Source organism: Spermophilus citellus, assembly GCF_964194105.1.
Source record: "Spermophilus citellus genome assembly, chromosome: 18".
Taxonomy (NCBI): Eukaryota; Metazoa; Chordata; class Mammalia; order Rodentia; family Sciuridae; genus Spermophilus; species Spermophilus citellus.
The window spans coordinates 67,550,341-67,564,657 of NC_138200.1; the positions used below are offsets into that span (position 1 = coordinate 67,550,341).

Consider the following 14,317-nt stretch of genomic DNA (forward strand, 5'->3'; position numbering starts at 1 on the left):
ACAATTCAAAATCAAATTAGCGGAATATTAAATATTTACAAAACTATATCTTTTAAAAATATTTATAAAGTTACATGCAATTTTGTAGAATTGACAAAAGAATGGCTCAAAAATGGGAGATATTCCTTCATTCCTAAAAAGAAAGCATGTCCAATAGAAGCTGCGGAGGTTTCAGTCTCGGCACCAACGCCTCATCTCTGCGCACAGGAGGAATGACCCGTGTGGCCGCCGTTCCCGACCCGTGTGAGCAGGGTGGTGGCCGGCCTCGTGGCCTTCACCAGCACAGTAGGTGGTTTTCTGGAGTATTGCAAGAGCGGACCAGAGACCTCGCTCAGCCTGGGACTGTCCAGCATCAGCCTCCTCAGACCCATGGCTTTTAGTGTCACCTGACATGTTCCTTGGAAGTCACCTGCATTTTGGGAAGCACAGCCAGCTGCTCAGGTTCCACAGGAGCATCCTTAGGGACGAGGCTGAGCAGGAGACGGTTCCCTCATGGCCGGCAGTTACCTGGAGGTGGACTAGATCAGACAACACCGGGAAGCAGCGAGGGACGGGAAGGGTACGGAAAGGGCCCGGGGGCCTGTGCCCACAAGGAGCACCACCAGAGCCTGATGGCAGAGAGGGCCGGCACGCTCCACCCTGAATGAAGACAGGCCCCAGCTGCGGTGTGGACAAGCCCACTCCCTCCGGGAGACGCGGGCGATGCTGGCCTGTTAACACCCAGTCACTTGTGCGCTCAAGAGAATGCTCTGTCTTAAGTGTCATTTTAAGTGCTAGCTCCCATTTCCTCAGTGCTCTTCAGCAATTAGGAGTTTAACATTAAACACTTTCCAATTTTCCATATTACTGTGAAATAAAAATTAGAAAATAAGGTAGAAAATCGAGTATTTTGCTTAAAAAAACAGAAAGGTTGAACAGTTCTGTCCTGGCACTGTTCCACTTAGATCTGTACATTCCACTGTCTCCATTCCTGGAGCTAAAACAGGGACAGAAGCTTGAACACATGGCAGGCTCCCAAGAGCACAGCGCCACGCTCGCCCACCCGGTTCTGGGCACCGGTTTCGGCAGGGTGGCTCCAGAGGGCCAGGATGCTATGGTTTCGACCGATGGTGGAGTACTCCGGTGAAGTGCAAGGTGCTCTTCGGGCTTACTGACTTTGGTTGCTTTGGAGAAAGATTCATCAGCGGTAACTGCTAGCCAAGGTCCTCGTGTCCAAGCATGGCTGCCCCTGGCACGGGCTTGTGGGTGGGCGGGATTCCCTCTGTGCGCTGCTCTCACGCTGGGTCTCCTGGTTCCTGACTGCGCAGCCTCCTGACGACCTCACACCACACACTCACCTTCAAAGACAACCGGGGTGCTCCGAGGTGGGGACCCAGCCATGGCCAGGTCAGGACTGACGCACCGCACACTGAGTGTCACACTTCAGACGGAAGCTTCTATTCTAAGTTTTTGTTACATTGGGGTTAACCTCTAATATTTATCAAAACAGTCCTAAGGGTAACAACAACACTTTCATTCCACTATACTGACACTAAAACAAAAACTTAAATAAGGTTTTCTTCTTTTGCTATGAGACAGTTCTCAACAATTTCACTATGTTGAAATAGGATTTATTTAAAATATTTCTTTGTTTAAAAAACCAAAATATTTAAAAGTTTGGCTTTCAGCACATATCCAGGCCGCTGTGACGGCCTTCAGAAGTATTAAAATCGTAAACATCGATGAACACTCTAGTCTTGAACACAACAGGACCAACTCCAGTCTGGTGCTCTTTAAGGCAAAGTTGTGTCAGCTCTTGATATTTGATGTTTTGTGGTGTTGGGTTAAGAGATCTGTGAAGCCTTCCCTAACAGCTGTCATAAGAGGCATCACCGTTACTTCCAGAACTGTATGTAATACTGTGTACCATGAATAGAGAAGAATACAGAGGTCTGTCAATTCTGCATTGCATAGAAATAAAACTCTACTAAAATAATACTACAAAACTCTACTAAAAGCCTTTCATAAAAAATGTAACAACTTTCTGCTTTAATTTCCACAAAGCCAGGAAACTAATCTAAAATTTGAAGCCTCATACTCAAATGCCTTACATTCTAGGGCATTCTTTTGATTTACACTAATTTTGTATGAAGCTGATTGTCCCATTTTAATACAGAATGGTCTGAATATTGTGATTTTTCTTCTCAATATTCAACTGGAAAATCCCTGGCAAGACTCTGCCGACCAACGTTACTACTGAAGGTTGAATAATGTCACATGAGCAGGAGATTCCCTTTATCCTCGAGGGTAAGTCCCCAGATGCTCCCATTCCAAAGGGCTGAGATGTGGACATCTAGAGCAAGGGGCGCTATTTCCTACTTAAAACAGGACTTCTCCCAGTCCCAGGCTGCGTCTGGTCTGTGCTCTCTCTGTCTCTTTGCCTTATACTGAAGTTTTCCAGGCAATTTTTAACGGAATTAGCTATCATTACACAGCCTTAAAAAAACAAAAAAAAAGTGACAGGAGAGGTCAGATCTTCTGCTCATGAGCCACAGGACTGGACTGCTGTTGAAAGGTCCCACTGAGTGTGCACACATCAGCAGGAAGCCCTGGGGCCGGGTCCTTGGAGCCCATGTGAGATGGTGACGACGAGCAAGTGGAGTTGGGAACGCGACCCACAGAGCCGGGCTGCTCTGCTGCTGTCTCTGTGGAGAGCAGTTCGGAGCCGCCCGCGGTGCGGTGGGGAGGGCCAGTCTCGAGCCTCAGCAACGACTCCTGGGACTTGGACCTTTAGAAATGGAGCTGAGAATGAACAGTTTCCACTCACTAGCATCGTTTACATCTGTCTGCAGGAGGAAGGACGTACTAAGACCTGGCTGCATGCTTGGCACGTACCCGCTGTGCCAACTCCACCCGCAGCCAGGTCTGCCCTGACGGGACTCAGGAGTCTGCAGAGGGCTACGTCAGGTACATTCTTCTGTAGTGCAATCCTTAGAAATCCCAGAGATTAGTGCCTATCACTTTAGGAAAAAAGTAAAGCAAAACAAAGTTGACATTTTCCCTAACCCAGGTGTGTCGAGTCCATCTGGGGGACCCACTGGGGACTTGGACCTGCAGTCTGATCAGGTCGCACGTAGCTGCCCTGGAACTGTGTGGGCCTGGAAGGACCAGCGATGCGATGTTCTTTGGGAGACAGGAGGCCTCTGCACTGTAGCCAGGGTGGAGGTGGACAAGTCGCCGACACGGGCACGGAGGTGCCCCGAGGCAAGTCCTGACATCAAGCTCCAATCTAGGGTTTTGGCAATAAAATTGGGTTTGATGCACTTCTACACTAGATTTTCTATCCAGTCTAGTAAAGTAAAGCACCTTTGGATTAAAAATATTAAGCTCAACAGCAACTAGACGTCTCAGTTTTGTATTTAACTTTTCTTATGTCTCCATGGCTTAATAATGTTCTGTTGCCAGAGAAAAATATCAGTCTGTGGAGTCCAGACTTTCTGCTGGAGGGGCATATTTCAACCTAAAAGTACCTGGAGAGAAAGAAAAAAGAGGCAAATTTGAATCACTGCAGAATCACAAGACCACCGACCTGTGCCGTGGCCTCCAGAGTCTCCAGGCAGGACTTGGGGCTGGAGATGTGGACAGCCTGACCAGCCTCTCCCACCCCCCACACAATGAAGTCGTCTCACAAGTCTTCAGACCCACCCAGGGACAGAGGGGCCAGAGAAAACGGGGAGGCCCGGCCAGCTGGGCATGCCTTAGGAGATCCCTGAGGTGGGGGTGGGGCACAGGATGCAGGTGCAGAGCCCACAGCCACCGCCCAGCCTGTGACTAGACCTCCCAGGTTACAGGTGCTGGTTTCTGAAAGCTCTCTGGGTGGTGAGGACAAACAGGCAGGTCTGTGTGCAACCTCAAAAGAAGGTGCTGGAAATCTAGAGAGACAGTGACTTCTCAAGATTGCACCTCATGGTCAGAGCCGGGACCAGCTTTCCCAGGCCCCAGGCCAACCCTTCCAAAACACATAGCAAGAATAAACCTGGTGTAAAGAGTACGTCAGACCCACGTGAGATCAAGGACTAGAGGAAACAAGGAACACAAAAGCAAGGCAGGCAAGAGGGACAGCCTGGCGAGAGGCCACCCGCCACCAGCACACAGCCACACCCCAGGCGCAGACAGCAGGGCGGCAGGGCCCCTGGGTCTAGACTGCCACATCCTAACCACTCCCATGGCAAGACCCAGAGCCCACAGGGCCCCAGATATGAGGAAACACTTAGAGCCAGGATACCCCTCTGGGGCTCTTACGGCATCATCTACATCTTCATGCTGTTTCAAAAAGGTTTTAAAAATTACTTTCAGCTCTAAGACAAAGAAGTGTAATCCAGGGGCAGTGGCAAATGCCTGGGATCCCAGCACCTGGGAAGCCCGAGGGAGGCGGATCACAGGTGCCAGGCCAGCCTGGGCGACTTAACAAGACTGTTTCAAAAAAATAAAAAATAAAAAGAATAAAATAAACAGGGCTGAGGATGTGGCTCAGTGACACAGCGCTTAGGTTCCCTCTCTAGTACCACACACACAGACACAAATGAATAAAACTAAAAAGAAGAGAGGTGACTATTATTTTCATAAAGCCGAGCACGTGTCTCTCTCCAGTGGTCTGCAGCACCTGCCGGCCGCGGGCAGTGGCTTGCCCTGGGACGCCCAGCTGGGTGCAGTGCCCAGGGGCACGTGTGTTTACCTTGCCGGTTGAAGTCCATGGACGGCTGCTTGCAGTCCTGGGCGCGGTGCCCTGTGGCCCCGCAGTTGTAACAGGACAGATTCCCACTCTTTTTGTGATTGGAGCCGTTGCTGCTTCCCACCAGTCCTTGGGTCTGGTAGACCCCTGCTGTCCCGGCCATGAAGTTCTGCATTGGTGGCACAGCAAATGTGGACTGCCCGCCCAGGACAGGGTCGGGAGTCACGCTGCCGCTGTAAGGGGCGTGCACAACGGGGAAGGTGGAGCCGCCCCCGTACTGCTGGGGGCTGACGTAGCCATTACTACACACAGGGCTGAAGGGCAGGAACGGGAAGGTGAACATGGAGGGCCCGGAGAAGGGGTGCTGGAAATAGCTGGCGTAGCTCACGGTGAGGCCGCTGGAGCCGCAGCTGCCGCTACACCCGCAGGACGTGCACACCATGCAGCCGGGTGGGGGCGGCGCGGGGGCCGGGGGGGCCGGGGGCTGCTGATGGTGGTGGTGGTGGTGGTGACTCTGACTTGAGGAAGGAATGTTTCCTGCAGAGCCACCACCACTGTAGAAGCTGCTCTCAGGGGTGGAGGAGAGCGCGGGGCTGGAGCTGGGGGCGGGACAGCTGGGCAGCGTGGCTGCGCTGGCGAAGGAGGTGGAGGGGTGGCTGCTGGAGGAGGCAGTGTTGCTGTTGGCACAGAAGCCGCCCTGCAGAGGGCCCACGGGCACACTGCTCACTGCGGAGAAGGCAACTTTGGTGTTGGCTGTGTACAGAGCGGTCCGGGGGTTGATTATTGCAGGCGGCACGCTGATCTGCACGTTGTTGGGGCAGGACGTCTGCCCGGAGACAGCAGCGTCCGCAGGGACGGAGGATGACAGCAGCAGCTTGATGGGCGGCCGGGCCACGTGCAGGACAGTGCTGGGCGTCCCTGTGGCCGCTGTGCTGGTCTCCACTGCCAGGGCTGGCTGCTGCGCCGTCTTCAGCACCCTGTCCAGAGTGGCTGCGTGCACAACTTTGGCCCGGGGCCCAAAGGAGACAGTGGGTGACACGGAGCTGCCCTCTGAGAGTCCAGAGAGGACCTGCACGGGGGGATGGGGCGTGGACGAGGGCAGGGCGTCGAGCACAGCACTGCCGAAGCTCTTGTCCACTTTAATGCCACTCCTCGGGCCAGGCCCTTTGCCCCTCTCTTCCAAAGACAAGAGCGAGTGCACCGAGGACGAGAGGAGCTTCCCGTCAGCGCCCCCTCTGTCCGATTTGTGCACTGCACTCAGCATTCTGATGGGTGCCAGGTGCGAGGCTGTGGGTAACAGCTGTGGGGGCAGAGGGTGGTGGCCTGCCGGGCCGCAGCCAGCCTCGTTTTGCACAGGCAAGACCTGGGCCGTGGGTCGGGCAGAGCTCGAGGGGAAGTGACTCAGCAGCATCACGGGCTTCTCCTTATCAGAACCCTCTAAGTGCACGTCCACACCTGGGGACAGAAAAGAGCAGTCACTGCCATGCAAACCAGGACAGGGCGGGCAGCACAGCTGGTCAAGCGGGTGCCTTACGTCTGTCGTTCTCCTCCGCGCTGTCCGAGCTCTCTTCCCGCGCCTGCACACCCATGGGGCTGGAGGAGGAGCTCGAGTACTCTGAGGAGCTGCCCTCCCGGGGCATCTGATGGGTGGGCGGCTCCACCTCCACCCGCAGTTCTGCGGAGAAGGCACAGGTCACCTTCAGGGTGGCATCCATGTCCAGCACAGGGGGCTGGCAGGATGCCAGCCAGCACCAGCCCACTCTCAGCCACCACCTGGAGGCGAGCCCTTTGGGCACACCCAAGAAGGCAGGGACAACTGCCACCACAGTCGGAGCCTCCTCCTCCCACTGCCCACGGCCTTGTGGGGTGGTGGGCAGCACTTAGGGCGGTGCCCCGCTCCCCACGGACCATGGAAACATGTCTGCAGGGCTGGGTGCTGCTGGCCTCCACAGAAGACCAGGCCGAGCAGCTGGGAACAGACCTGGCACCTGCCCTTCCCTCAGGCTACTCTTGCTACTTGTACTGGGTGAAGGAGAATCCATTCCACCCTGCGACAATGAGCCACCGCACAGGTGTCCCAGCCTTTCCCAAAGAGGGAGGGAGAGGAGCATGGCTGGGGGGCTGGCTCCTGTGGTCACGTGAAGACAGCCCCGGGCAGGTTCATCCTGGCCACCTCCCCAGCTCCTGTCAGCTTGGCAGCTGCGCATCTAATTCTTCTACCCAAACGGTTTCAGGCAAGTCCCCATGAGCCTCCCTCCTGTCATTCCTGGTCCCCATGGAAGTCAAACAGAGAAAGGCTGGCCTGAAGAGTACATTGCCAGTGGCGGGCCAGCATGGCGTGAGGCACCTCGCCACCTGCACACCAAGGGTGGCCCAGTTGTGAGCCCTCCGCACCTGCAGCATGGCCACCTCGCCCGGCCTGCACGGGCCCCACGTGGCTGGTGGGGGGCACTCGGGCCACTCCGCTACTGGTGACCAAGGTCGGGGCCGAAGAGTTCAGGCACCGCCGCTCTGACTTCTCCCTGCAGAACAAGGTGCAGGAATAGTGAGCGTCCATTTGGGTTCCTGGTTCCCACACTACCCTCAGACCTCTGCTCCATGAGACCCACGCCGAAGGCTAAAAGGGATTCTGATTTTCCTGCCATGCCAAGGCCACACCTGTACAATTCTAATTTTTTTAATGAATTCATTATCATTATCATCACATTATTAAAATATATACTATTATCATTATTGTGCTTTCTTTTGTTTTCACAGGACTAGGGATTGAACCTAAGTGCTACATCCCAATCCTTTTTATTTTTTATTCAACTTAGCAACAGGGCCTTGCTAAGTTGCCCAGGCTGGCCTTGAACTTGCAGGCCTCCTGCCTCAGCCTCCCGAGTCACTGAAGACACGTTTAGAAAACCACCCCATGCTTACTTTTCAAGCTCCAGCTGAGTCTTGAGCTTCTTCTTGGCGCCCATGGTCAGGGACTCAAACTTGTTGAGGTCTTCCTCAGTAAGGCTCAAAAACTTGCATGGGAGAAGCCAATTACAGAGTTACTGAGACTCGGAACCAAAAACCAAGGACTCGGGGCTGAAAGTGACGTGGCCGGGGCCTATTGACACATCAAGCCTAAGCCATTAACAGAGGACTTGGGGACAGGACATCGTCCCCTCACTAAGTGACCTGGTGTGAACTGTCCACTATTTCACACACCTTTTCAGCAGAGACCCGGGCTTCTGCTTACCTCCCACACAGATGCCGCATGAGGGGCACCATGTGGCCCTCTGCTCGGCACAGGCCAGTCACCAGCATGGGTGAGCTACGTGGACAAATGACTGGAGAAGTCACAGTTCCACCTGCTACAGTGCTGCCCCTGGCAGCAGCACCCCACCCCCCGGGACAGCCCTAGGGAGACACGGTCCCCTGGGCACGCGCCAGCCTCTGCGGCGGGAGCACCAGCCTAAGCAGACGGTCTTCCCTCAAGGGCACCTTCACTTCCACAGGGTTGCAGGGGCCGTCCACGGGGCAGCAGGCACTCTAGCTCTCGCCTCGCACCACGACCTGCTCTGCAATCCGGCCACTTCAACCCACATGCTCAATTAGAAAGACTTAAAACTGATCAGTCCTCTCTCTTTTGGGCGGGGACTGAATCAGGGGTGCTGTACTACTGAGTTACATCCTCAGTCCTTTTTATGTTTTTTTTTGTTTTTTTGCTTGTTTTTCTGAGACAGGGCCTTGATAAGTTGTCCAGCCTGGCCTTGAATTTGTGATCCTCCTACCTCAGCCTCCCAAATGGCTCAAATTACAGGGCTGTACCACCACCCCCAGGTAATAGGATCTCATTTTTAAGACATTTATAAATCCAAAACAGACAGTATTACAAATATACTTAAAAAAAAAAAAACCTTGATTTTGCTTTGTAGTAAAAACTTGATTTCTAGGTTCAATAGCTGGGTTTTGGACACATGAAACTTGCAGCTACCAACCTGTCCTGTCCAGCGGGGGGGAGTTCAGAGTCCAGATACCTTGCATGGGTTAATTTAATCAGTGGCATGCAGACTAGAAACACTTCAGAATCTTAACAAGGGAACAATGCTCCTGATCCACTGCTCTATTATAAAAACCAATTCTGTGAATATGCCTCAAAGAAGCTGCATCCACTGCTCGAAGCCTGCCCCATTTCAGTGACTGGGCTGAGGGCATGGGCTACACAGGATGTGGACAGATGAGGGTGGTGCATATTGTCCACAGCGGGACTCTGCATGGGGCCACGCTGGTCTCAGGGTGCTGTGGGTGGATCCCTGGAACTACATATGCAGCGACCTGCTTGTTCACAACAGATCCGGGCCGTGTGATCTCTACCTTAGTTCCTCCACTCCACATGACCTCCAGGGACAAGGTCAGGATACAGGCAGCTAAAGGAGCACTGCCCACACGGGCACAGCCCACACAGGAGCCTGCGTACCTTCTCCATGGTGAGCTGCTTAAAGACAGGGTAATACTTGTGTAAGCGCAGCTTCCTAAGCCAGTCTAAAATCCCATTTTGCTCCTGGGGCTGAGGGGCCTGCAGACTGGAGGGCATCAGGATGGCAGGCGGGGCGTCCACCTGGGCCCGGTAGGCCAGTGCCGAGCCTGAGCCCCCGGCGTGGGAGCAGTGAGGCAAGGCAGCAGCTGCGCTGGCTGAGTGCTGCAGATGGTGCTGGGCGCCGCTCTGGGAGGACGGGATTCCGGCCACTCCACACACAGGCCTGCAGGACAGGAGACAGGCAGGGGCACAGAAACACTGTTTTCCAAGACTTCAGCGGCACCGGGCACTCTCCTGATGGCCCCCACTCCTGCCTGGCACACGATGTCCAGCCTACCATAAACTCTGGAAATACCAGCGTCCTCTCCAGCCCCCACCTCAACCACCTGCTTATGGTGAGACTGCTATGGGGTGCCCTGTGTGCAACAGAGACACATGCACCCACATACCTGTGTGCACCCACATACCCATGTGCATGCACATTGTGTACATGTCCATCACCAACGGACCTCTGGTTGGGATGCCTAGTTTGTTAGTCAAAAATAACAAGAAGGTACTGATAGACCTGAACCCACAGTGACTACTCAGCATTTTGAGGACATCACGAATCACACCATCTCTACCCTAGTCCTCGCGACGCCGTTCAAGACTCAGACTGAGAAGGACCTCACTCTGCAACTGCTGGCACAGTTAGAGCCAGGGCAGGTGTGAGGTGGGGTGGCTGCCCCCACTCACCTGCCAGACACTCCCATCACGGCACCCACTTTCGGAAGGGAGGGGTTGCCAGGACCTGCAAGTTAGAAAAAGACGTGTCAGAGAAATTCAGACAATGGAAATGTTTATGTTTTTTCTGAATCATTTTACAAACTCACTTGGACTTTGAAGCTGTTGGGTGGGAGATGAAGTGCTGAAGAACTTCTTAACGTGGTCATTTTTCAATACATGAGAAGGCAATGAAGCCAAATACCTACAAGTTAAGCAAAGGGGCTTTATCGTCAAAAAGGCATTAATGGTCACTACTGGGAGCACGGTCTTAACTTTCAATTAAGAAAAATAGATATTTGAGAAAAAACAGGCAGCATGTCGTTACCCACATCCTGCCTGCTGCCGGGAGCCTAGTGACACGAGCAATGAAAGCCAGCCTCCACCCACTGCCCCCTGTGTGCGGCCAGGTCACAGGGTATGAGGATGGCGGCCCGGGAGCAGGACAGCAGCTCCTTGCACAGGACCCACGTGACGGGCAGCGTGCACTCAGTGGCCGCACACGCACGACATTCAGAGGCTCTCAAAGGCACAGTAAGGGGTGGTGCAGGCTTCAAAATCCCTTCACTCATCCACTCAAAGTCGCCCAGAGGCTGTCCAGAGCCTTCTAAGACTGAGGAGAATCCTGCAGGCAGCGGAGACCCACCTGGGGGCAGCCGCGTGGCCAATGGCTTGCCCAGGCCCCCGAAAGACCTGGCCAGGAGCCTCACCCACCTCAGGCCCGCTTCCAGATCCACGTGGTTCCTCTCCACGTAGAAGGGGTCTGAGCCAGCCAGGCAGGGAATGAGTTTCTCCAAGTTCTCTTCAGGGCAGAGCTGAGACAACTGAAATAGAGGACAGGCCAGGAGGGGCATCAGAACCAGCCACACACGCAGAGCTCCACCCAACAAGTCCTCTGCTGGCAAGACAGGACTGACACCAGTCAAGCCATTTTGGCATCCTCCATGCACTTATGGAGCAGAAAGACACTGCAGGACATCCCCAGCCCGCAGAGCCTGACAGTCCCCTGGCCCTTCCTCTCCAGGAGCCCTGCAGAGGCTGGGAAGCAGGACCACCTGCTGGATCCAGGGTCACACAGGGACCACCCCTCAGGAAAGACAGGACCCTCAAGCCATGGTCTCCCCAGTGGCCCGGCATGAGGAAGAGGGCTGCCACACAGGCAGAACAGAGGAAGACGGCTGCGACGGCACATTCCCCAGGTGAGCAGGTCACACGTGGGTGGCCAGGCCCAAGCAGCAGAACATCCTCACTCAGGAGCTCTCTTTCCAAAGAGGCTGGCGACGCACAGACCAGACCTCTGCGCCTCCCCTGGCCTCTCTGTCCAAGGCAAGAGCCCTTAACCACGAGGGAGGGAAGAAGTGCTCCTGGCCCGGGGCCAAGCACACATCTAGCCTCTGGGCTGAGATGAGGAAATGTGCTCTTGCCTCTGTCACCAGGCCACAGGGAAGGGCCACTGCCCTGGAAGAAGGGTAAAAGCAAACGCCCTCTGGCCCTGGTGGAGGGGTACGAATCCCCCACCAGCCCAGGACCCTGCCCCACACAGGGCAGCAGCTACTGCTGGGGACAGACGAGGGCCCTCCCCCCACAGGCCCCACAGGTGACAGCAGCTGAGGGTGGAGCAGGCCAGGAGAACCCCAACACCCCAGGTAAGTGGCCCTGTGCTGGAGCTGCCCCAGGGTGACCATGGTGACACCCCCAGGGCCAGCTCCTGAGGGCCCGGCAGGAAAGAAGGCCCACTTCAGGCACAAGTGCCACTTCCTCAGCCTCACACTTGCCACCAAAATGCCCAGTGACCAGAGGTGCAGGGCACAGAGGAAAGCCAAGGGGCTAAACTCAAGACAGAGCTGGCCAGGCGCGGTGGCCACCCGTGGTCCAGCTGAGACCAGGCAGGAGGATGCACGTTCAAGGCCAGCCTCAGCAACTTAGTGAGACCCTGTCTCAAGACAAAATCTAGAAGAGACAAGGACGCGGCTCAGTGGCAGAGCGGCCCTGGTGCAGCCCAGCACCAACACTGAACAGGAGACACAAAGCCATCACCAGGGCCAGACTCCGGGGGACCCAGAGCAGACCGGAGCAGCCATGTGAGCATCCCACAGGACCGTGCGAAACAGGGCGCCTTCCACAGAGGGCTGGGCCCTGCCACAGATAAGCAGGCCAACAAACAGGACACGAGCCTGACCCAAGAGGGGACACAAACCAACAGGCTCCATGCAGCCAGGACAGGGTGAGGGACACTCAGCAGATGTCAGCACTGAGCACGAGAAACTGACCAAACTGCAACCCGGAGCCAGCCCAGAGCAAGGACAGCAGAGGCCTCAGAGGCCTGAGGAGGAGACAGGAGGCCCCCAGAGCCAAGGGAAGGTGCCGAGGAGGAACCTCTCAGAGCACGTTGGAGGTGGTGCAAACACCCCGCGACCAGCCAAGGGTCAAGGGACAGAAGTGACTACAGAGGAGTGTCTGCTGCACAGTGGGGAGCGGGGCACAGGGCACAGGGGAGGAGACGCAGGGTAATGTGTGTTCCTAGGGATGGATCTGGACCTGAGGGCACAGGCCTGCATTCCTGCTGCCTGGCGGGCCACCAAACAAGCACCAGCAGCATCTCCCACTCCTGCAGTGAGGGCGTGGCCTGCGACCCAGTGTCCTCCCCAGGGATGGGCCTTGCTTTCACAATGGAAGTGCAAGAGCCACTTCGGAAATGCCCTGGATGTGCCGCCCATTGTTGAAAGGGAGCAGAGGGAAGGTCTGGCACTGGCCCTGGCCCTGGCCAGTGCCAGAGAGCACGCTGCAGCACATGTGTGTGCAGGCCCAAGGCGTCTGTTAGCAGTGATGCTTTCTGCTCAAAAGTCACTTGTTGAACCAATTTAAAAATGAAAAGGGAGAACCCCATGTGTAAAAGTCAGAATGAGGGGCATCTGTCTGCTCAGGCCCTGAGCAGGACCCTCGCCCTCAGTCTGTGCCCAAGAAACCTGGGTGGAAAAAGCAGAAGCGCCCCAGCCGCCATGCCAGGGGCAGCTCTGCCTGTCTCCCCAGCTCCAGGGCCCAGGCCGGGGCTCACTGCTGCAGCCTGTCCAAAGCAGACCCCCGACTGCTGCTCACAGGACAGAAGGAGACCCCGCAGTCACTCTGCAGGATGCACAGCTACTGGGAAAGGAGCCCTTTGTTATAGGAGCCTGAATCACCTTACCTTTGAAATAAATTCAGTCACTTCTGAGGAAGATTTGGTTACTGATGTTACTGAAGAATCAGACCACAAGACCTTAAAAACAAACAAACAAACAAACCTTGAAAACAGACGCCACATCCTCAGCTCGCAGCACACATGACCAGGTGTTGATGGTGGCACAGGGTTAGCAAGTACCTGGGGAAAATGGAACACGTGGGCCTGCTCCCCTTGCCACCACGACTTGCCCAGCTTAGCACCCTGCTTTATGCGATATTCAAAAGCCACCACAGGGTGCCAGCCCGGGTCTCAGCCTGCTCTGCCCACAGCAGGCAGGCGTCCTCCAGGGGCCTCCACATTACACTGGGTGCCAATCAGCAATTTCCCAGAACTCGGCCCCTTCACCTGAAAGCAAGCATCCGGGCTGCAGCAGGTGCTGTAGACACAGGGACTCCATGAGTCCATTGGGTCACTGGCAGAACCAGGGGGGTCACATGGAAGTACATCCATGACTCCAGGACTCCACGAAGTGGGGGCAGTACAGGGACAGGGACAAGTCAATTTGGAGAGTCCAGTGGGAAGACCCAAAAGGGCTAGCTGGCAGAAGGTCTGTGTGCCCAGTGGCCAAATGTCTACCCTGAGTGCCTTCTTCCTGCCCGGCCCATGGCCAGCCTGAACGCAGAGCCCCAGGGAGCTCCCGTCATGGGCTGGTGGCTCGTGTCATCCCAGGTGAGACCAGTGCAGCTGGCTTGGGTACCACTAGACCTGAACGAGGGGCACTGTGGCTGCCAGAGCCTCTCCACAGAGAGCAGCCCGAGCTGACGTGCTGACTGTGAGTGGCCACAGGGTCAGACAGACAGGGCAGCTTCGGGGGGACAGAGGTGGCCAAGAGTGAACACCACCAAATGCAAACTTCACCAGGTCCAGAAGCACTGGAGGGCCCCAGGCAGGCAATAAAACGACCCAGTGTTTCTAGTAAAATTGAGACACTGCATTTGCCCTGGTTCAGAGCAGAGAACTCAACTGTCACCCCACTGTCACCCTTCCGCACAGCACCCGGAGCTGAGCCTCCCTGCCTGGCTGGGAGGGCCTGGAGGGCTCCCCTAGACAACGGTCCCACCAATCTCTTCCCACCACATACGCCATCATGCACTGCAGGAAAGGAAGGGCC

The 14,317-nt window shown here is 55.5% G+C and overlaps 1 protein-coding gene across 3 annotated transcripts in view; it reads right to left on the minus strand.

Annotated features, from left to right (window-relative positions):
• Nucleotides 1-410: 410 nt before the first annotated feature.
• ZCCHC14 (zinc finger CCHC-type containing 14) overlaps nt 411-14,317 on the minus strand; it is a 58,429-nt gene continuing 44,522 nt past the window's right edge. The window contains exons 4-14 of one of the 3 annotated variants that reach the window (XR_014019805.1): nt 13,171-13,242; nt 10,701-10,810; nt 10,097-10,191; nt 9,960-10,014; nt 9,165-9,447; nt 7,634-7,725; nt 7,106-7,233; nt 6,246-6,386; nt 4,715-6,166; nt 2,875-3,509; nt 411-2,767 (exon numbers count right to left, since the gene is read on the minus strand). Coding sequence is in view for 2 of the 3 variants with exons in the window: in XM_081275543.1 (XP_081131669.1) it covers nt 3,454-3,509; nt 4,715-6,166; nt 6,246-6,386; nt 7,106-7,233; nt 7,634-7,725; nt 9,165-9,447; nt 9,960-10,014; nt 10,097-10,191; nt 10,701-10,810; nt 13,171-13,242 (2,484 nt within the window). In the remaining variant the exon portion in view is untranslated. Of the gene's footprint in view, nt 3,510-4,714; nt 6,167-6,245; nt 6,387-7,105; nt 7,234-7,633; nt 7,726-9,164; nt 9,448-9,959; nt 10,015-10,096; nt 10,192-10,700; nt 10,811-13,170; nt 13,243-14,317 lie in introns of all 3 variants that reach the window. The other 2 variants (XM_081275544.1, XM_081275543.1) reach the window with 2 other exon arrangements.